The sequence below is a fragment of the Mustelus asterias genome, chromosome 8, assembly GCF_964213995.1.
Source record: "Mustelus asterias chromosome 8, sMusAst1.hap1.1, whole genome shotgun sequence".
NCBI lineage: Eukaryota > Metazoa > Chordata > Chondrichthyes > Carcharhiniformes > Triakidae > Mustelus > Mustelus asterias.
In genome coordinates this window covers 98,764,988-98,786,955 of record NC_135808.1, presented here as the reverse complement: position 1 = coordinate 98,786,955, position 21,968 = coordinate 98,764,988, and the positions used below count along the sequence as shown (strand labels likewise).

General features: G+C 43.7%; 1 protein-coding gene across 1 annotated transcript; it reads left to right on the top strand.

The window, feature by feature from the left end:
- The first annotated feature begins 219 nt into the window (after nt 1-219).
- Nucleotides 220-17,185, top strand: LOC144497939 (calreticulin-like). The gene is made up of 9 exons (XM_078219400.1): nt 220-310; nt 3,404-3,505; nt 8,384-8,587; nt 9,118-9,212; nt 10,298-10,507; nt 12,220-12,333; nt 15,176-15,319; nt 15,402-15,494; nt 17,051-17,185. The coding sequence occupies exons 1-9, from the start codon at nt 220-222 to the stop codon at nt 17,183-17,185; spliced, it is 1,188 nt and encodes a 395-aa protein (XP_078075526.1).
- Nucleotides 17,186-21,968: the final 4,783 nt, after the last annotated feature.

Here is a 21,968-nt window from a genome sequence, read left to right as displayed (position 1 = left end):
CCCAGCTTCCCCCTCATTGGCTACTGGCCGTCTCGCCGTCAGATAACATTGTTCACCCAATGGCCTTCATTAATTTCACTGCTGGGCAGCAATTTTATTGTTGGGGCAAACGGCATTGTCGTTATTAGACAGAGAACGTGAAGCTTTAAACCGTTTACCGGCTCCGAATAACGACTGAAAGAAACAACAGAACGAAACAACCTAGTAGCATTTGATGACATGACGGTAGCTATACTGCTCCTGGCAGCTTTCGCCGTCCAGTCGCTGGCAGAGCCCCAGATCTACCTGAAAGAGGAGTTCGCAGATGGCGGTAAGCGACAGAGTTTGTGCCTTAAGAAGAGGAGGTGAGAGGCACCAGCTGGCGGGGCGGCGGGGGAGTGGGGGTGGCTGTACTTAGCTCTGAGTTTATTTTAAATCCAATCATTTTCTTGACGTTTGCACTTTTGGTGATAGAAGCCAATCAGTCATTCTTCATTCCCCACACAAAACTCAAGAGGACTTGAAAGTGGATGCCAGAATTTTTCCTGGCTTGGAAAATGGACTTTCAAAAGGGAGTTTTACTAAATAATCGAGAAGTCTAGATACAAAACACTGCAATTTTTACGGATGGCATTTAAAATTTATAATGGGTAATGTAGATTGAAGGGCTGAAGAGTTAATCAAAGATGGTTGTTGTGTTAAGAAATGAATTATATCACTACAGTTTAAGACAAATGTGTGAAGTATATCATTTCTAAGAATGGGTTTGTCCAAATCGTGGATCTGAATTATTTTCCTGAGCACCATGATCTCATAGAATAGAATCTACAGTGCAGAAGGAGGCCATTCGGCCTATTGAGTCTGCACCAACTTTCCAACAGAGCATCTTACCCAGGCCCACCCCTACCCTATCCCCCATGACCCCACGTATTTACCTTGTGAACCCCTCTAACTTACATATCTTGGGACACTCAGGTACAATTTAGCATGGCCAATCTACCTAACCTGCACATTTTTGGACTGTGGAAGGAAACCAGAGCACCCGAAGGAAACCCACGCAGTCACGGGGAGAACGTGCAGACTCCACACAGACAGGAATTGAACCCGGGTCCTGGTGCTGTGAGATAGCAGTGCCAGTCAGATTCTCTTTGACACCCAATTTATTGTAGTATAGAAAATAGGTATTTGTTTTCATACATGAAATACCTAGGCCGGAATTTTACCATTCCGTCTGCCACGGGAATTGGAGTGGGCGAGGGGCAGAGCATGGAAAGGTCCGTTGATCTTGGGTGGGATTTTACAGTTTCGGGAAGTAAAATCCTGCCCCTAATCTTTTGATTCATACCTGAATTTAAAATGAAATTTAAGAGTTAAAGCACAAGTCATTACAATTGAAAAGGATGGATGGACACCAAGAATCAATTAGTCTGCTGGTCATGGTAGTAATGCATTAGATTAGGCTGTGTGAACAACCATTTTTAGGATAACTTTCACTCTTGGGCCAGTTGAATTGGTCGTACTACAAGTTAGAACATAGAACATAGAAAAGCTACAGCACAAACAGGCCCTTCGGCCCACAAGTTGCGCTGAACATGTCCCTACCTACTAGGCTTACCTATAACCCTCTATCTTACTAACTTCCATGAACTTATCCAAAAGTCTCTTAAAAGACCCTATCGGATACGCCTCCACCACCACTACCGGCAGCCGATTCCACGCTCCCACCACCCTCTGAGTGAAAAACTTACCCCTAACATCTCCTCTGTACCTACTCCCCAGCACCCTAAACATGTGACCTCTTGTGGCAACCATTACAGCCCTGGGTAAAAGCCTCTGAGAATCCACTCTATCAATACCCCTCAACATCTTATACACCTCTATCAGATCACCCCTCATCCTTCGCCTCTCCAAGGAGAAAAGACCTAACTCTCTCACCCTATCCTCATAAGGCATGCCACCTAATCCAGGCAACATCCTTGTAAATCTCCTCTGCACCCTTTCTATGGCTTCCACATCCTTTCTGGAATGAGGCGACCAGAACTGGGCACAGTACTCCAGGTGGGGTCTGACCAGGGTCCTATACAGCTGCAGCATTATCTCCCAATTTCTAAACTCAATTCCTCTATTGATGAAGGCCAGTATTCCATATGCCTACTTAACCACAGCCTCCACCTGCGACGTTGCTTTGAGCGTCCTATGAACCCGGACCCCAAGATCCTTCTGATCTTCCACACTGCCAAGCGTCTTACCCTTAATATTATATTCTTTCATCCTATTCCATCTGCCAAAATGAACCACCACACACTTATCTGGGTTGAAGTCCATCTGCCACTTCCCCGCCCAGTCTTGCATCTTATCTATGTCTCGTTGCAACTGCTGACATCCCTCTCCACTATCCACAACACCTCCAACCTTTGTGTCATCAGCAAACTTGCCAACCCATTCTTCCACTTCCTCATCCAGGTCATTTATAAAAATCACAAAGAGCAAGGGTCCCAGAACAGATCCCTGGGGCACTCCACTGGTGACCGACCTCCATGCTGAAAAAGACCCATCTACAATCACTCTTTGCCTTCTGTGGGCAAGCCAGTTCTGAATCCACAAAGCAATGTCCCCTTGTATCCCATGCCCCTTCACTTTCTCAATGAGCCTTGCATGGGGCACCTTATCAAACGCCTTCCTGAAATCCATATAAACTACATCTACCTCTCTTCCCTCGTCTATGTGTCGAGTCACATCTTCAGAAAATTCAATTAGGCTCGTAAGGCATGATCTGCCTTGGACACAGCTATGCTGGCTATTTCTGATCATAATATTCCTCTCCAGATGTTCATAAATCCTGCCTCTCAGGATCTTCTCCATCAACTTACCAACCACTGAGGTTAGACTCACCGGTCTATAATTTCCCGGGCTATCTCTTCTCCCTTTCTTGAATAACGGAACCACATCCGCAATCCTCCGGAACCTCTCCCGTCTCCATTGATGACGCAAAGATCATCGACAGAGGCTCAGCAATCTCTTCCTTCGCCTCCCACAGTAACCTGGGGTACATCCCATCCGGTCCCCGCGATTTATCTAACTTGATGCTTTTCAAAAGCTCCAACACATCCTCTTTCCGAATGTCCACATGCTCAATCTTCTCAGTCCACTGCAAGTCTGCACTGCAACTACCAAGATCCTTTTCCACTGTGAATACTGAAGCAAAGTATTCATTGAGTACCTCTGCTATTTCTACCGGTGCTATGCAGACTTTCCCACCGTCACAGTGGTGCAGTTCTCTGCACCAGAGAGCCCGCAACATCAGAAAAGGAAATGTATTGTAGTGCCTAGCTTTAACTTGTTCAGAGCTTTCTCAATCATGCAGTAATGTATGTATAGTTTTTAAAGAAGCTTTGTGATGCATTGCCATTCTTTTTCTTTTAAGATGCTTGGGAAAGCAGGTGGATAGAATCAAAACACAGGTCAGACTATGGTAAATTCAGACTCCATTCTGGAATATTTTATGGTGATTCTGAGAAGGACAAAGGTAAATATTGAGAATGAATTAAGCAACAGTACATATACATGAACTCACCATCCTAATCCGTTTACATATTCCCCCTTCCATTATCCTCTCCCTCTTCATTATGAGGGCGTGTATAGAAAAATCCTACATATGCAACACTCCTTTGTTAATTCTTTGGTCTTTGGGGGCGGCATGATGGCACAGCGGTTAGCACTGCTGCCTCACAGCGCCCGGGACCCTGGTTTGATTCCAGCCTTGGGTCACTGTCTGTGTGGAATTTGCACATTCTCCCCGTGTCTGCGTGGGTTTCCTCCGGGTGCTCCGGTTTCCTCCCACAGTCCAAAAATGTGTGGGTTAGGTTGATTGACCATGCTAAATTGCCCCTTAGTGTCAGGGGATTGGCAGGATAAAAATGTGGGGTTTACTTTCTTAAAAATATTATAACCCACTTTATATTTGTTCATATTTAATGCTGCCGCATTTTCCATGATACTTTGACCAAGCTTCCTTCCCGCTTATAACGAGTCAATTTTATTTTTCCTCTTGTGCTTCCTTTATTAATTTATTCATTCTGCATATTATACACTTTTTGTTTATCAGTCTCATCTAATTCTAGTTTTTTACTTGCTCTGCCCCTTCCCTCCCTAGATTAAATAACTCTCACTCCCCTATTTAATATTTTTGCTAATTCATTAGGAACATAGGAATTAGGAGCAGAAGTAGGCAACTAAGTCCTTCGAGCTTGCTCTACCATTCAATAAGAACAGTACAGTACAGCACAGGAAACAGGCCCTTCGGCCCTCCAAGCCTGTGCCGCTCATTGGTCCAATTAGACCATTCGTTTGTATCCCTCCATTCCCAGACTGCTCATGTGACTATTCAGGTAAGTCTTAAACGATGCCAGCGTATCTGCCTCCACCACCCGACTTGGCAGCGCATTCCAGGCCCCCCCCCCCCCCCCCCCCCACTCTCTGTGTAAAAAAACGTCCCTCTGATGTCTGAGTTATACCTCGCCCCTCTCACCTTGAGCCCGTGACCCCTCGTGATCGGCACCTCCAGCCTGGGAAGAAGCTTCCCACTGTTCACCCTATCTATACCCTTCATAATTTTGTACACCTCCATTAGGTCTCCCCTCATTCTCCATCTTTCCAGGGAGAACAAGCCCAGTTTACCCAATCTCTCCTCATAGCTAAGACCCTCCATACCAGGCAACATCCTGGTAAACCTTCTCTGCACTCTCTCTAAAGCCTCCACGTCCTTCTGGTAGTGCGGCGACCAGAACTGGATACAGTACTCCAAATGTGGCCTAACCAGCGTTCTATACAGCTGCAACATCAGACTCCAGCTTTTATACTCTATACCCCGTCCTATAAAGGCAAGCATACCATATGCCTTCTTCACCATCTTCTCCACCTGTGCTGCCACCTTCAAGGATTTGTGGACTTGCACACCTAGGTCCCTCTGTGTTTCTATACTCTTGATGGCTCTGCCATTTATTGTATAACTCCCCCCTACATTAGTTCTTCCAAAATGCATCACTTCGCATTTATCTGGATTAAATTCCATCTGCCATTTCTCCGCCCAATTTTCCAGCCTATCTATATCCTGATGTATTGTCCAACAATGTTCATCGCTATCCGCAAGTCCAGCCATCTTCGATGATGCAGCTGTGTAGAACGCTGGTTAGGCCACATTTGGAGTACTGCGTCCAGTTCTGGTCGCCGCACTACCAGAAGGACGTGGAGGCGTTAGAGAGAGTGCAGAGAAGGTTTACCAGGATGTTGCCTGGTATGGAGGGTCTTAGCTATGAGGAGAGATTGGGTAAACTGGGCTTGTTCTCCCTGGAAAGACGGAGAATGAGGGGAGATCTAATAGAGGTGTATAAAATTATGAAGGGTATAGATAGGGTGAACAGCTTTTTCTCTGGTCGGAGGTGACGATCACGAGGGGTCACGGGCTCAAGGTGAGAGGGGCGAAGTATAACTCAGATATCAGAGGGACATTTTTTACACAGAGGGTGGTGGGGGCCTGGAATGCGCTGCCAAGTAGGGTGGTGGAGGCAGGCACGCTGACATCGTTTAAGACTTACCTGGATAGTCACATGAGCAGCCTGGGAATGGAGGGATACAAACGATTGGTCTAGTTGGACCAAGGAGCGGCGCAGGCTTGGAGGGCCGAAGGGCCTGTTTCCTGTGCTGTACTGTTCTTTGTTCGTGTCATCCGCAAACTTGCTGATAACACCAGTTACACCTTCTTCCAAATCATTTATATATATCACAAATAGCAGAGGTCCCAGTACAGAGCCCTGCGGAACACCACTGGTCACAGACCTCCAGCCGGAAAAAGACCCTTCGACTGCTACCCTCTGTCTCCTGTGGCCAAGCCAGTTTTCTACCCATCTAGCCACCTCTCCTTGTATCCCATGAGCCTTAACCTTCTTAACCAACCTGCCATGAGGGACTTTGTCAAATGCCTTACTGAAATCCATATAGATGACATCCACGGCCCTTCCTTCGTCAACCGTTTTTGTCACGTCCTCAAAAAACTCCACCAAATTTGTAAGGCACGACCTCCCTCTTACAAAACCATGCTGTCTGTCACTAATGAGATTGTTCCGTTCTAAATGCGCATACATCCTGTGTCTCAGAATCCTCTCCAACAACTTCCCTCCAAGGACGTCAAGCTCACTGGCCTATAATTACCCGGGTTATCCCTGCTACCCTTTTTAAATAAAGGTACCACATTCGCTATCCTCCAATCCTCAGGGACCTCACCTGTGTCCAGTGAAGAGACAAAGATTTCCGTCAGAGGCCCAGCAATTACATCTCTTGTCTCCCTGAGCAGTCTAGGATAGATGCCATCAGACCCTGGGGATTTGTCAGTTTTAATGTTACCTAAAAAACCTAACACTTCCTCCCTTGTAATGGAGATTCTCTCTAACAGGTCAACACCTTCCTCTGAGACACTTCCAGTCAACAAGTCCCTCTCCCCTTTGTGAATACCGATGCAAAGTATTAATTTAGGATCTCCCCTATTCCCTTGGGTTCTAAGCATAATTCCCCTCCTTTGTCCCTGAGAGGTCCGACTTTTTCCCTGACAACTCTTTTGTTCCTAACATATGAATAAAATGCCTTAGGATTCCCCTTAATCCTGTCTGCCAAGAACATTTCGTGACCTCTTTTTGCCCTTCTAACTCCCCGTTTGAGTTCTTTCCTACTCTCTCTGTATTCCTCCATAGCTCCATTCAATCAGATCACGGCTGATCTCTTCCTGGTCTCAAATCCACCTCCCTATCTCTACCCTATTCCCTTTAACTCATTTTAAAATCAGAAATATATCTATCTCCTCCTTTGAACCATTTAATGATTCAGACTCCACCGTGTTATGTGGCAGCGAGTTCCACAATTTCACCACCCTCTGCAAGAAACATTACCTCCTCATCTCAGTTCTAAATCTACCATATCTCAACCTATACCTGTGACCTCTTGTTCTAGATTGCCCCACAAGGCGAAACATTTAGTCTACATTTACTATTATCAATCCCTTTTAGTATTTTATATACCTCGATCAGATCCCCTCTCATCCTTCTAAACTCCAGCAAGTACAAGCCCAAACTGTTTAATCTCTCCTCGTACGTCAACCCTTTCATCCCAGGAATCAATCTGGTGAATCTCCTCTGAACTGCCTCCAATGCCACCACATCCTTCCTCAAATAAGGAGACTAAAATTGGACACAATTCTCCAGATGTGATCTCACTAACACCAACAATTGCAACAACACTTCTCTATTTCTATACTCCAGTCCTTTTGCAATAAATGCTAACATTCCATTTTTTTAACATGCTGTACCAGCATACTGACTTTGAGATTCATGAACAAAGCCACCCAGATCCCTCTGCCCAGACACATTTTGAATCTGCTTTCCATTTAGATAGTAATTTGCTTTTCTATTTTTTCAGCCAAAATGGAAAACCTCACACTTAATCCATATTAAACTCTATCTGCCAAATTTTGGCCCATTCTCCTAACTTATCTATATCCATCTGTAAAATCCTCATCACCTCTTCATTGTATGCTTTCCCGCCTATATTAGTGTCATCTGCAAATCTTGCTATGTTATACTCTGTCTCTGCTTACAGATCATTTATATAGATTGTAAATAGTTGAGGTCCAAGGACTGATCCCTGTGGCACCCTGCTAGTTACATTTCATGAGCTTCCTTCCTATTAGGATGTAGTGTATTCTTGCAGAATAGCTCCATCTTCCCCAGAAATGTTGCCAGCATACCACAAAATTGAAACCCTTTTCCTGGTATTACTCCTTTAACCACATGTTAAGTTCTTTAATCTGCCATCCTTCCCTCTTCTAACACATGGCAAGGGAAGTAATTTGAATACTCTGTTCCAAAACCAACTTCCTAAGTTTATTTTGCAAAACATCATGCCGTTCCTGTATCTTTGGCTCCACACAGACCACATTGGCTTTTCTCTTGATCCTTCTGTAATCTTTTCCAGCTCTTCTGAAATGTTCCTTGCCCTAACATCAGGAAGGCAGCAAGATCTGAAATATGCAAATCTTCAATGGTAACATCCATCACAAACATTCCTTACACAAATTTAAAAAAAAAGACAGAATAACAAATGCTCTAACTTCTGTGCCTCCAACCTTCATTTTAGAGTTGTGAGCAGTTCATGCATGCATGACCTGTCGTTTTTTGGCTTTCTCCCCATGTCACCTGCCATCCCATCCCATTCCACCAACAACTTTTCATGTGTTATCTCAGACAATTAAGTTTATTCAACACAACTCACCCCAGTGTGGTAGCTGTTTTGGTTAGAAGTCCTTGTAATAATTTTTCAGTTTGCTCTCAAAGGGTATGATCTTTATTTCTCCTTTCAGGAATCCAGACAAGCCAGGATGCCAAGTTCTATGCAAGATCAATTAAATTTGAACAATTCAACAATGAAGGACAAACATTAGTCGTACAATTCACTGTAAAACATGAGCAGAATATTGACTGTGGTGGTGGATACATTAAGCTTTTTCCTGCTAATCTGAACCAAGAAGATATGTCTGGAAATTCTCCTTATTATATAATGTTTGGTAAGTAGTGACTACAGATCAACTTATTCCCAGTCTTCAAAATGACTCAATTTAATACAGGATCTACTTTAGCTCAGCACAACTGTGAAAATAAATTAGGTGCCCTTCATCAGAACATTCCCTTTTAGGGAAGGTGAATGGGAAGGAAGAGGTATAAAGGATCACTTCTTTAAGAGCAAGTTAGCAAAAATTGTAAGGGAGATTTTTTACATGAATTTAGATTAAAATTGATTGCCATCTAAACTAAATCTGAGACAATTTAGTTTACAGGAGTTTGCTGGTAAGCATATATGGGTATTTTTAATAGCATTAAGACTTCCAAGACTTGGGACTGGAATTTCCTGTGACAGAATAATCAGAAAGTTCTGCTTGCATTCATGCAAAATTCACACCCAATTTCCCAACAGTAATTGTTCCTGGAATTTTCTTCCAACTGAATGTGCCAGAATGTGAAAATCAGTGTTTCTCCAAAAGCTTATAATTTACTTAAGAACTCAATGGTAAAGTTTTAATGTCATTCCATTCTTCAGGTCCTGATATTTGCGGACCAGAAACTAAAAAGGTTCATGTGATCTTCAGCTACAAAGGAAAAAATCACTTGATTAAAAAAGATATTAGATGCAAGGTAATTATTTTTTTCAAACAACACCGAGCCTGAGTTTACTAACAGGTAGACATGAAGAATAAACACAAGAATGCAAGAAATAGGAGTAAAGCATATAACCTGTCAAGCCGACTCTGCCATTTAATACAATCATGACTGAGCTTCTACTCCACTTTCCTGCCTGCTCCCCATATCCCTTTATCCCCTGAGAAACCAAAAATCTGCCTTATGGGATGGAACATCTTCAACTCTCTGGGGTGGGGAATTATTCAAAATCCTTCATATGAAATAATTTCTCCTCGTCTCAGTCCTAAATGGCCGGCCCCTTATCCTGAGACCATGGTCCATGTATTAGATTCCCTGACCAGCATTTACCCTACCAAGCCCTTTTGGTGTTTTGTATGTTTCAATGAGACTGCCTCTCATTCTTCTAAACTCTGGAGAACACAGACCTAATTTACTCAACCTCTCAACATAGGACAACATCCTCATCCCAGGGACCAATTTAGTGAACCTTCGCTGTTTTGCCTCCATGTGAGTATATCCTTCCTTAAATATGGAGACAAAAACTTCATATTGTAGTATCCATGTGATCCCATCAAAGACGTGTACAATTGTAACAAGACTTCTTTATTCCTGTGCTCCAATCCCCTTGCCATAAAAACCAACATGTGCTTTGCCTTCCTAAATGCTTGCTGTAGCTGCCTGACAACCTTCTGCACTTCTTGTATGAGCACAGCTATTAAGAGGAAGTGGTGGCATAGTAATAATGTCACTAGACTTGTAATCCAGAGGCCCAGGCCAATGCTCTGGAGATGTGGGTTCAAATCTCACCATGGCAGCTGGTGGAATTTAAATACAATGAATAAATCTGGAATTAAAAGCTAATGTTGTTAATGGCGACCATGAATCCATTGTCAATCGTCATAATGTCCTTTAGGGGAAAGATACCTGCCCTGCTATCCTTACCTGGTCTGACCTACATGTGACTCCAGATTTATAGAAACGTGGTTGATTCTCTTTAATGGCTAAGCAGCTGAGGGGCGAAGTTTGTTAATTGCAGAAGTAATTTATCTTTTTGAATTGAAATACCATTTTGCTCATAGGACGATGAGTACACGCATCTCTACACCTTAATAGTTCATTCTGATAACAAATATGAAGTGAAGATTGATAACCAAAAAGTTGAATCTGGGACTCTGGAGGATGACTGGGACCTACTGCCTCCTAAAACAATTAAGGACCCAAATGTTAAGAAACCTGAAGACTGGGATGATCAGGAGGAAATTTATGACCCTGATGACATGAAACCAGAAGTAAGTGAGCATTACTAATTTTGAAAAATTTAAGTAATTTAAAAGTACCTTTGTGGCAATTTTAGAAATGCATACATTTAATAGGATTCTAGTGAGTAAGCCACTCAAATTTTGAATGCTGTAACTGATAATTGTGTTAGAGCTTCCCTGTGCACAGAACTTAGCAATCATGGATGGGCTCTGTGAGCCAGATCAGGACATGAAGAACTACTCGAGGCTCCTTCACCTCCTGTTGTCACTTTCATAATATGGTTTTTTGGTCCTTTCAAAGTAACTCTTGGTAACTTCTCAGCTGCACAGACAATCTTAGATGATACATCTGGCAATGCCTAAATTTTACAACTCATTCTTGCTTTAAAACCCCTCCGTGGTCCATCTCCATTTCTAACTCCTCTAGCTCTGCTAATTTTACGAGCCCCCCTACCCCTCCGGGGAACAGTTGGCAGGCAGTGGGGCATGACGAGGGTATCATAACTGTTGCCTACTCCCCTCCACTGGGATTTTAACAGCAGCGTGCAGGCATTGAATGGCACACCTGCCCTTGGGCTAATTGAAATCTTTAAGTGACCAATTCATGGCAACATAAGGATCTCCCCCTGCCACATTTGGGGGTGGGGGGGTGGTGGCGGTGGTGTTGTCCATGCCAGATTGTGGGAGGGATTCCTCCAGGTCAGGTGCCCTCCTGTGACCAACTGAGTCCTTGCACTATGGTAGTACTCCACCTGCTTTGCTGGGACCTACCAGACTGGCCATGACATAACACCACCTTGCCTTCTAATGTGACATCAGTGTTGGAGACTTGTCTGTAGTACCTCCAGTGGTCACCGCTCTAGGTGGCATTGCTGGGAAGGGGAGCTAGTCTGGGAGCCAGGTTTATTTTAGAGGATATCAAATAAATCATCAAAATAAATCAAATAACCTGAGGGACAAATAAAAGGGGCAGCTCCTTAAAGGGATATTTCCTGAACTAAAAAGGAAATCGCAAATGAAAATTAAAACATTAAACCAAAACATGATTAAAAGGGCCAAGAAGGAATCCTAGTACCTGCGATGCCCACCCAACATGGAAAGCCTCAACCATGTTGGTGGATTCTGTGTATTCCTTCCAGGGACAACCGGCTGCGAATATAGCCGCGGTAGAGGGCAGACAGTCAGGTCAGATGATCCCCTTGACCACCTTGCCTGGACCTGTTAACGGCAAGTTTGGCCAAGCCCTGGAGTAGATTCACGAGAAAGTCCTCATTCCCTATCTCTGCACTGTGTGCCCATAAATCAGATCAGGAGCATAAGGCTGAGGTGCAAACAAAACTGTAACGAAAGGTTCTTTAAAAAAACTGAAAAGGGGATGCAGTCTAAAACAACCTATGTAAGCATGGGGGTCCATGGACTCCACAATAGTAGGTGAGCCAGATGGGAGCAGAAGTCTTGTTTGAGATAATAAATGGCCCGACAACCATAAAACCAGCTCAGGGCTTCCCAGCCACACTGAGACGGGATCGCCCACCCAACTTTTAAGTCGGGGTGGGATTATTGCCTCTGTGTAATGTTGCATCAATTATTTGAGAAGTAGTTTGTAATTGGACAATGGACATCGAGGGAATTTCCTTTACATCTAAAAACCTTAGGCTCTGGAGACACTTTCGGAAAGTAAAGATACATTTTCTTCCCTCCTTCCAATTTTCCTCTTTCCTGCCCAAAAAACAAAAAATGAGGACTGGGACAAGCCAAAAAGCATTCCAGATCCTAACAGCAAGAAAACAGATGACTGGGATGATGAGTTGGATGATGAATGGGAGCCTTCTATGGTTCAGAATCCAGAATACAAGGTGAAAATTGAAAATTAAACTTTTATGGTGTACATTTATTTCATGTTAACGTCTCTACCTTGAACTATCTTTAATAAAGACGGGTGAACTGAAGATCCCTGCTCTCTAGCCAAAGCTAGATGTATCTTCCAGCTCCATTTAGACCCTCTCAAACTTGACCTCTTCAGTCGCTCTCTCTCTCTCTAGCGTTCTCTCTCTCCCTTGCGTTCTCTCTCTCCCTTGCGTTCTCTCTCTCCCTTGCGTTCTCTCTTTCCCTTGCGTTCTCTCTTTCCCTTGCGTTCTCTCTTTCCCTTGCGTTCTCTCTTTCCCTTGCGTTCTCTCTTTTCCTTGCGTTCTCTCTTTCCCTTGCGTTCTCTCTCTCCCTTGCGCTCTCTCTCTCCCTTGCGCTCTCTCTCTCCCTTGCGCTCTCTCTCTCTCCCTCTTGCGCTCTCTCTCTCTCCCTCTTGCGCTCTCTCTCTCTCCCTCTTGCGCTCTCTCTCCCTCTTGCGCTCTCTCTCTCCCTCTTGCGCTCCCTCTCTCCCTCGCGCGCTCCCTCTCTCCCTCGCGCGCTCCCTCTCTCCCTCGCGCGCTCCCTCTCTCCCTCGCGCGCTCCCTCTCTCCCTCGCGCGCTCCCTCTCTCCCTCGCGCGCTCCCTCTCTCCCTCGCGCGCTCCCTCTCTCCCTCGCGCCCGCCCTCTCTCCCTCGCGCCCGCCCTCTCTCCCTCGCGCCCGCCCTCTCTCCCTCGCGCCCGCCCTCTCTCCCTCGCGCCCGCCCTCTCCCCCTCGCGCCCGCCCTCTCTCCCTCGCGCCCGCCCTCTCTCCCTCGCGCCCGCCCTCTCTCCCTCGCGCCCGCCCTCTCTCCCTCGCGCCCGCCCTCTCTCCCTCGCGCCCGCCCTCTCTCCCTCGCGCCCGCCCCCTCCCCCTCGCGCTCGCCCTCATGCCCGCCCTTCCTGTCGCTCTCCCCCTCGTCCTCGCGCGCTCCCTCGCCCTCGTCCTCGCGCGCTCCCTCGCCCTCGCGCGCTCCCTCCCCCTCGCCCTCGCGCGCTCCCTCCCCATCGCCCTCGCGTGCTACCCCTCCCCCGCCCCTTGCTGGCGCGTCCCCTGCCCCTTGTGGGCGTGCCCCCCTCCCCCGCCCCATGCGGGCGCGCCCCTTGCGAGCTTGCCCGCTAGCGCGGCCCCCTTCCGCCCTTCGCATATCCCTTTGCAGACTGACCCTCGATAAGATTCAAGAATTTTTTTTAGAAAAACCTACAATGGCTTCCTCTAGCCTCCTCCTCTCTCAAAGCCCCTCTCCAAGGCAACTTGAAGCACTTGGGCCCTGCGTCCAGGTAGAAATGCTAATTGATTGTCTTTTGAAACTCAACATCATTCTACATTGGGATTAAAGAGGCAGCTTAAGGTATAACCATTTACAAAAGCAGACAACCCTAACACTTCTTTGGGACTTGGAGACTGACAGACTCCTGCCTTCAACACAGCTGATCCGTTAATTGTTTAAGTGTGAATATTGTGCACATTCTTTCTGGCAAAACAACTTGCCCCCATGTCACCTTTAACCTTTAATAACCAAACCATCCAGGCTTGTTTATGTTTTGCAATTAATTCAAAAGGGTGTTGGTTGAGGCGTTGTTCTGCATGAGAATTTGTGCATCGAACAAGAATTTACCATGGTGGCATTCAAGCTCATGAATCTAAGATTGATTTTAAAATCAGTACCAGTACAACAACCACTAAACCAACATACATGGGAGAAGCCGCCCAGATTTTTTGTTAGGCAATTCAGAACAGATCACAAGCCCCCCTTTATTACTCCACTTTATATTAGAGACATTCCCAAATCATACAAACTTCACATTTGTAACAGGTGGTACTTTCCAGGGAAATAGTTTCATCACTGAAATAATCAAGCTTTGAAACATTTATTCTAGAAAACCAACAATTTGTAGAGGGATGTGTGAATGAAAAAAGTAATGTGTATTCCTCTAGAAATTTTAATGTATCTTAACCAACCTCGTAATGCTTACTAGAGAGTGAAATGGTTACTGTTGATGGCTTCAAGCTTGTGGAGTCACCTGACCTCAGCTGAGCTGCAGCAGACATGTTGTACTTACGGCCTAGTGATCCCACCTACTTTTTGCCAAAGGTACCTCTGTACTGCTGATAAACAAGTTAAAACGTGTGATGAACTTGTTGTACCCACTTGCATTGTCTAGACTTGTGATGAAACGTTCCCATTTGGATAAGGCACCAGGAGCAAACATTTACCGTGGAGTCAATAGGAGGTAGCATCATAGGAGAAAATGGGAGACACCTGAGAAGCTGGGAGGAGAGAAAATGGACTTACAGCACCCACTGGAGGAAATTAACATCTGAGTGTCCTCTAATAATTTCACCTCCTCGTCTCAGATGCTCTTCTCACACGATTTAGTGCATTTGGGGTTCTTTGATTAGCAAGATCTGGATCATTCAGGAACATGTAGAGAGTTTCCCAAAAGAAACGCCAGCAAACTACCGCTCTCAGCAGAACAGCAAGGATTGAGAAACAAAATTTATTGTTTTTCCTTCTATACAAAGATTTATGTGTGACGTTCTAGCCTTGGACTGGTGCAATTACTTGATAATTGTGAATCAGTTGAATGAAGAGTTTTTTCACAAATATATTGCCCAGCATAATATTTTTCTTTCTCAAGGACTCTGTAAGGATGAGTGCTACTAGGCTTTTCTTTCTCGTTCTTCCTCGTGGATAAATATTCAACTTATCTGTAAACAATAGAATTTGTTTAATTTCTAACTGTGCCAGTTGCAATGTTTTAATGGTCAAATGAACCTCAAATTCATTTTTTAAAAACTGGTCTTGTGCTCAGGGTGAATGGAAATCTCATCAGATTAACAACCCTAATTTCAAAGGAAATTGGGTCCATCCAGAAATTGATAATCCTGAATATACACCAAAGACCAACATGTGCCAATATGATAACATCGGTGTTCTTGGCCTCGATCTGTGGCAGGTAAGAATAAAGGCAGTGATATTTTATTGAAGTGAGTCAAACAGAGGTTATACATTGTAAATTCTCTTTTTGTCTGTCATAGGTGAAATCTGGAACAATCTTTGACAATTTCCTTATTACAAATGATGTAAAATATGCTGAGGAATTTGGAAATCAAACATGGGGAATAACTCAGGTAGTTGTTTTATTTATTTTATGAAAATATTTTGCTGGTGCCTGAATGCTGCCAAAAACAGGAGCAACTTGCATTTATGGCGCCTTTAATGTTGTAAAACGTCCCGAGGTGCTTCACAGAAATGTAATTGGACAAAAGCTAACATTGGGACGAAGAAGGAGACAGTAAGACAAAAGCAAAAGCTTGGTCAGAGATCTGGATTTTGAGGAAGGAGAAGCGGAAAGCTTTTGGGGAGGGAATTCCATAACTTAAGAGGTTAGACCAGTAAAAACATGACCACCATTGGTGGGATGAAGGAAATTGGAGATGTGCAATGGTCAGAATTGGAGGAGCACAGAATTCTGTAGATAGGATTGTGGGGTTGAAGGAAATTGCATATTTATATTCCATTATTATCTGGAGGGTGGGGTGTTGGATTAGAGGAGGGAATTATATTTTTATTTTTTTGTATCAGGGTGCCCTTTAAAAATGTAAAAACAGCACCCTAATCTTTAAAAGGTTAAGTTCTTGATGCCCGCCCCGCCAGCACTGGGTCATGAGATCCACCTCCTCAACTTTTTTTCGACTACTTCTTAGACAGTAGGCCAGAGAAGGGGGCCGGTGGCTTTAACTCTGTTTTTCTAGCCCGCTGCGCCACTCTGCTGATGCTTTCCGCCCCAGGGCTCTGACTCCAGGCCATATTACATCAATAACTCAACCTATACTGTGTGATCCTTGCTGAGAATGTACTGAAAATATATTAACACACCTGAGTTAAAAGCTTTAATTTAGATGATAAACTGATGAACTTTTCAGTTTAACAGTAATTCAACTGCAGCATCTTCTGTTGCAATAAATCTTGTAAGAAGTCTCACAACACCAGGTTAAAGTCCAACAGGTTTATTTGGTAGCAAATACCATCAAACATCGCAATAAATCTTGACAGCATTGTATTAGCTGGTGTGTTTTAAAAACATCAGGATATAATGTGTTGCTAACAAGGTGAGCTTGAATTTATACATTGACAAAATGAACATTTGATAAGCAAATTTGTATTCCTCTAAAAACTCGTTTTGCAAAAACAGACCAATCAGGCCACATAACCTTTAAACTCAGATTGACCATCAGTCTCCAGTTGGACAAATTGATGCATTTAAGGTACAGGACTCAATCTACACTGTTTACATTCCCATTATATCAAGCAGAAGCAGACATTATAAATCTGGTGACAGATTGTAAGGCACAGAGTGTACCTTCATTGGAACCAGAGCAAGGTCAGCTGGCAATTTATATTTACAATTGATGCTTGACAGTAGGATAACCTGGTGCTCGTGGTTAAATGTCATGTTTAAACATTGGAGTATCTTAATATAACAAGTATATAGGATGACTCCACTCACTAATTTATACAGCCACCAAACACACTACTCTTGCCCTTGATTTATAAGATTTTATGAACAACCGATGCATGTGTGCTGGCAATACATAAGCCCAGGGTAAACCGCATTTTTTGATTTTGATTGTAACATTTTCAGACTACGTAATACAAGGTAACAAATTTAGCTGTTTAATAATAGGTTGGTGAGAAAAAAATGAGAGAAAAACAAGAAAAAGAAATGAAGGAACAAAAGGAGGAAAAAACTGAAAATGAAGAGGTTGAAGAAAAAGGAGAAAAACATGAAGACGGGGGAATGGATAAATATGAATTGTAAACCTCTAAAACATGTTGAATGTTTAGCTACATTTGGAATGTTCATCCTGTTCCAAAAGGAAATCTCCAACAATTGCACTGTCGTACCTTCATAAATAAATGTGGCTTAAAGGTGGGAGGGAGGATAGCATTATTTTTTCTATATATATGTACATAGTACAATAATATTGGTGGGAATGGTCGAATTTGCAGCAAATGCAAGACCATAATGTTCAACTTCATTGATGTTCAGTGTTAAATATCGCAGTTTTTATTATTTCTATCCTCCGGATGCTCCGGTTTCCTCCCACACTCCAAAGATGTGCGGGTTACTTTGATTGGCTATGCTAAATTGCCCCTTAGTGTGTCCCGGGATGTGTAGGTTAGAGGGATTAGCGGGGTAAATGTGTGTGGTTGTGGGGATAGGACCTGGGGTGGGAATATTGTTGGTGCAGACTCATTGGGCCAAATGATCTCCTTCTGCACTGAAGGGATTCTATGGTATGTGAAACACTGCATTGAGTTTAAGGGGGATGAGATTAAAACCAACTAATTTGGACACAGCTACCAACAAAAGACTACCCAGGAGCAGAGAATTTAAGGAAAATTGAAAGCAACACTACAGCTGGAGGCGTTTCACCCTCATGTCTCAGACAGCTGACACCAATCTCCCAGAAGATGGCGAGTTCACTAGTTCATTCATGCTAATTCAGAAGGACGAGATCATCTAAGTTATAAAGACATTGCGAACCACAAACACAGACCTGAAGTTTGCTGATTAGGTGAAAGACTGAACATCACCAGAAATGAGTGTTGCCAGTGGCCAGTGCGCTTCGCTTTCTTTCTGAATCTTACGGGCAGCAACCAATTAAGTGGCCACCCACCCCTGAGAGCTGCTGACACAATTGGTGGGCTGGTAGCTCAGCCGCATTACCAGGAGTGATGGCCACTGCTGAGGCAGGCAGGGACCCCGCAGCAAAAGAAAACTTAAAAAAATTCCAGGGCTGAGTATTGGAGACAAGACCCCTCCTTGGAGGGATATTGGTAGTGGGGACTGCCTTCCCTGCATCTGCCTCCTTTCTGCTTCAGCATGATAAAATGGTTCTCTACAGGGGTTTTACAAGTATAAATTGGCTGTTTGTCTCCTTGGGGCGGGCAGGATGTCTGATTTCAGTCCCACTGCTGATAAAGTTACCCGATGGTAGGAAGTGGTCAGGGAGTCAATCCAACAAGGCTCCCAGCTACTTTACCACTTCTCCCCCCACCACACCCCCACACACACACCTCCTAGGGGCCAGTAAAATTCTGTCCGTAGACCTGAATCTATTCTGTGGATTGCTATTTAACGTCATAACTTGGCCACTATCTTTGGAAACTTTGAAAATTAACTTGCAGGATGTGGGTGTCATTGTGAAAGCTGCCAATTATTGTCCATCCCCATTTGCCCTAAACATGGTGGTGGACTGGCTTCCTGAAATACTACAGCAGTTTGATATGACTTAGTGATGTACTAAGCCACTTCAGAGGGCAGGTAAAAGTCAACAACATTGATTTTGGGCTGGAGTCACATATAGATTAGACATGGAAGGATGGTAAATTTTGTGTCCCAAAGTGCACAAGTGAACCAGCTGGGTTTTTAGGACAGTGTAACATCTTCATGGTCATTTTTACTGATTCCATATGTTGAGAAATTGAGTTTAAATTCTCAACTTGCCATATTGTACTTCCATTCTCTGCATTATTCTGTGTGGAGTCTGCTCGTTCTCCCCGTGTCTGCGTGGGTTTCCTCCGGGTGTTCTGGTTTCCTGGACATGCTGGTTAGGTGCATTGACCATGCTAAATTCTCCCTGTACTCGAACAGGCTCCGGAGTGTGGCATCTAGGGGATTTTCACAGTGACTTCATTGCAGCGTTAATGTAAGCCTACTTGTGATGCTAATAAATAAACTTTACACTGGCCTCTGACAACTAGTACACTTTGATTTGATTTATTATTGTTGCATGTATTAGTACAGAGTGAAAATTATTGTTTCTTGGGCTATACAGACAAAGCGTATTGTTCATAGAGAAGGAAAGGAGAGGGTACAGAATGTAGTGTTACAGTCATAGCTAGGGTGTAGAGAAAGATCAACTTAATGTGAGGTAGGTCCACTCAAAGGTCTGACAGCAGCAGAGAAGAAACTGTTCTTGAGTCAGTTGGTATGTGACCTCCGACTTTTGTATCTTTGTCTCAACAGAAGAAGGTGAAAGAGAGTATGTCCGGGGTGCGTGGGGTCCTTGATTATGCTGGCTGCTTTTCCGAGGCAGTGGGAAGTGTAGACCGAGTCAATGGATGGGAGGCTGGTTTGTGTATTGGACTGGGCTTCATTCAGGACCCTTTGTAGTTTCTTGTGGTCTTGGACAGAGCAGGAGCCATACCAAGTTGTGATACAACCAGAAAGGATGCTTTCTATGGTGCATCTGTAAAGGTTGGTGAGAGTCGTAGTGGACATGCCAAATTTCCTTAGCCTCCTGCGAAATTAGAGGTGTTGGTGGGGTTTCTTAACTATAGCGTCGGCGTGGAGGGACCAGAATAGGTTGTTGGCGATGTGGACACCTAGAAACTTGAAGCTCTTGACCATTTCCACTTCATCCCTGTTTATGTAGACAGGATGTGGAGATGCCGGCGTTGGACTGGGGTAAGCACAGTAAGAAGTCTCACAACACCAGGTTAAAGTCCAACAGGTTTATTTGGTAGCAAATACCATAAGCTTTCGGAGCAGAGCTCCTTCGTCAGATGGAGTGGCGCATGTATTAGTACAGTATCTGGGAACAGATATCCACTCCATCTGACGAAGGAGCTCTGCTCCGAAAGCTTATGGTATTTGCTACCAAATAAACCTGTTGGACTTTAACCTGGTGTTGTGAGACTTCTTACTATGTAGACAGGGACATGAACTCCATTATGCTTCCTGAAATCAATGACTATTTCCTTCATTTTACTGACATTGAGGGAGAGATTTTCATCATCACACCAATTCACCAGATGGTCTAAATCTTTCCTGTACTCCAGCTCATCATTTCTTGAAATCCAACCCACTATGGTGGTGTCATCAGCAAACTTGAGAATCGAGTTTGAGGGGAATTTGACCACACTGTCATAGTACTCTAAAATTAATGCTAATTAATTTTAGATTGATCTCAACTGTAAGTTCATGATCAGCAAGCAGCTATTGCTGAATTACTATGATCTAACTGTAGCCTCTTATTTATGTTGTTGAATAACCCTATTTTCTGCTGCCTTGCTTGATGCTTACAGAGTAGTGCCCCTCAAGCTTTATATAACCAATTATTTTTCTCTAATGGGGAGAGGTCTTATGATCCTTTGTGGACTATGACTAATTACCTAAAAATTACCTTCCCCTATCTATTAATTATTTACATATTCAATAGGTTTGGACAGGAGAAATAAGTTAGGATGATGGCTCTCCCCTCTCCCACCACTCAACTCATCAAAGATATGTGTTCTTAAACCCGCTGTGTGCTGTGACTGTTAAAAATAGACAGGTTTTCTCATAAGATTTTTAAAAAATGATAAATGTATTAATCAACACCCCAAAAATATTGCAGTAGCTCTCACTCATACAGACACACAAGAAAAAAGTGATTGTAATATTCAATGGTTTGATCCTGTTGGTCTGTTTTTTGATCTATGGAGTGGCACTTGATTCCTTAAACCTTAAGATGGAGGGAGCCAATTAAATAAAGAAGCTTCCTCAGAAAATTCCAGAAACAGCTAGGTTCCAGCTGACACGTGTGTGTGGAAATCATGTAAGTTCTGAGATATCTTAAAGTATTGTAAATAAACCCAAAATAGATTTGGAACTTGTGCCATCTCTGCATTGTGCTGAGATAAAACAGATATATAATATATACAACAAACCTGGTGAATATGACCATAGTATCTAAGGGTTAGTATAGTGGTATTGTCAATGGATTAGTGCTCTGGGTCTCAGATTCAAATCCCACCATGACAGATGGTGAAATTTGAATTTAATAAAAATCTGGACTTAAAAAGCCTAATGACCATGAAACCATTGTCGTAAAAACCCATTTGGTTCACTAATGACCTTTAGGGAAGGAAATCTGCCATCTTTACCTGGTCTGGCCTATATGTGACTCCAGATCCACAGCAATATGGCTGAGTCCTAAATGCCCTCAGAAAAGTCTGAGCAAGTCACTCAGTTCAAGGGCAATTAGGGATGGGCAATAAATAGTAACCTGATGGGTATTCATAAAGACACCAGCAAAGCCTAATGGTTAAAAAGGCTAACTCAAAGTCAGAACTGTGGGAACAGCAAAGAACAGGATGTGCAGTTCTGGAACAAACATGGGAATTGATTGAACAGTGGCTGTTGCTATGCCTTGAGCAGAGATTGATGGAACATTGATCCCTGGGTGTTGTGTTCCTGAGAAAATTATCACCCCTGTCATGGGGACAACTTGGTATTTGTAACAAAAAGACAGTTCCTGATTAGTGTTTGTCCTGAGAGTGTGTGACTGGAAGCATGATCATTGCCAGCAAGATCTCTATAAGAAGAAGAGACAAAGAGACATCAGCATCAGTAACCTGGGATTAACTGCTGTAGAGGAAGCAGCAAGTCCCTGAGTTTCAATCAAAACCCTCAGTAGGGAATATGATTAGTTCACCTCACCTTGGATAGTATTTCTAAATTCAAGTCAGGAGTTTGGATATTTTGTGAAGTTTTGGTATCTTTTGAATACCTATGTGTATAACGGGGTAGACACAGGAAGAAGCTTAACAAC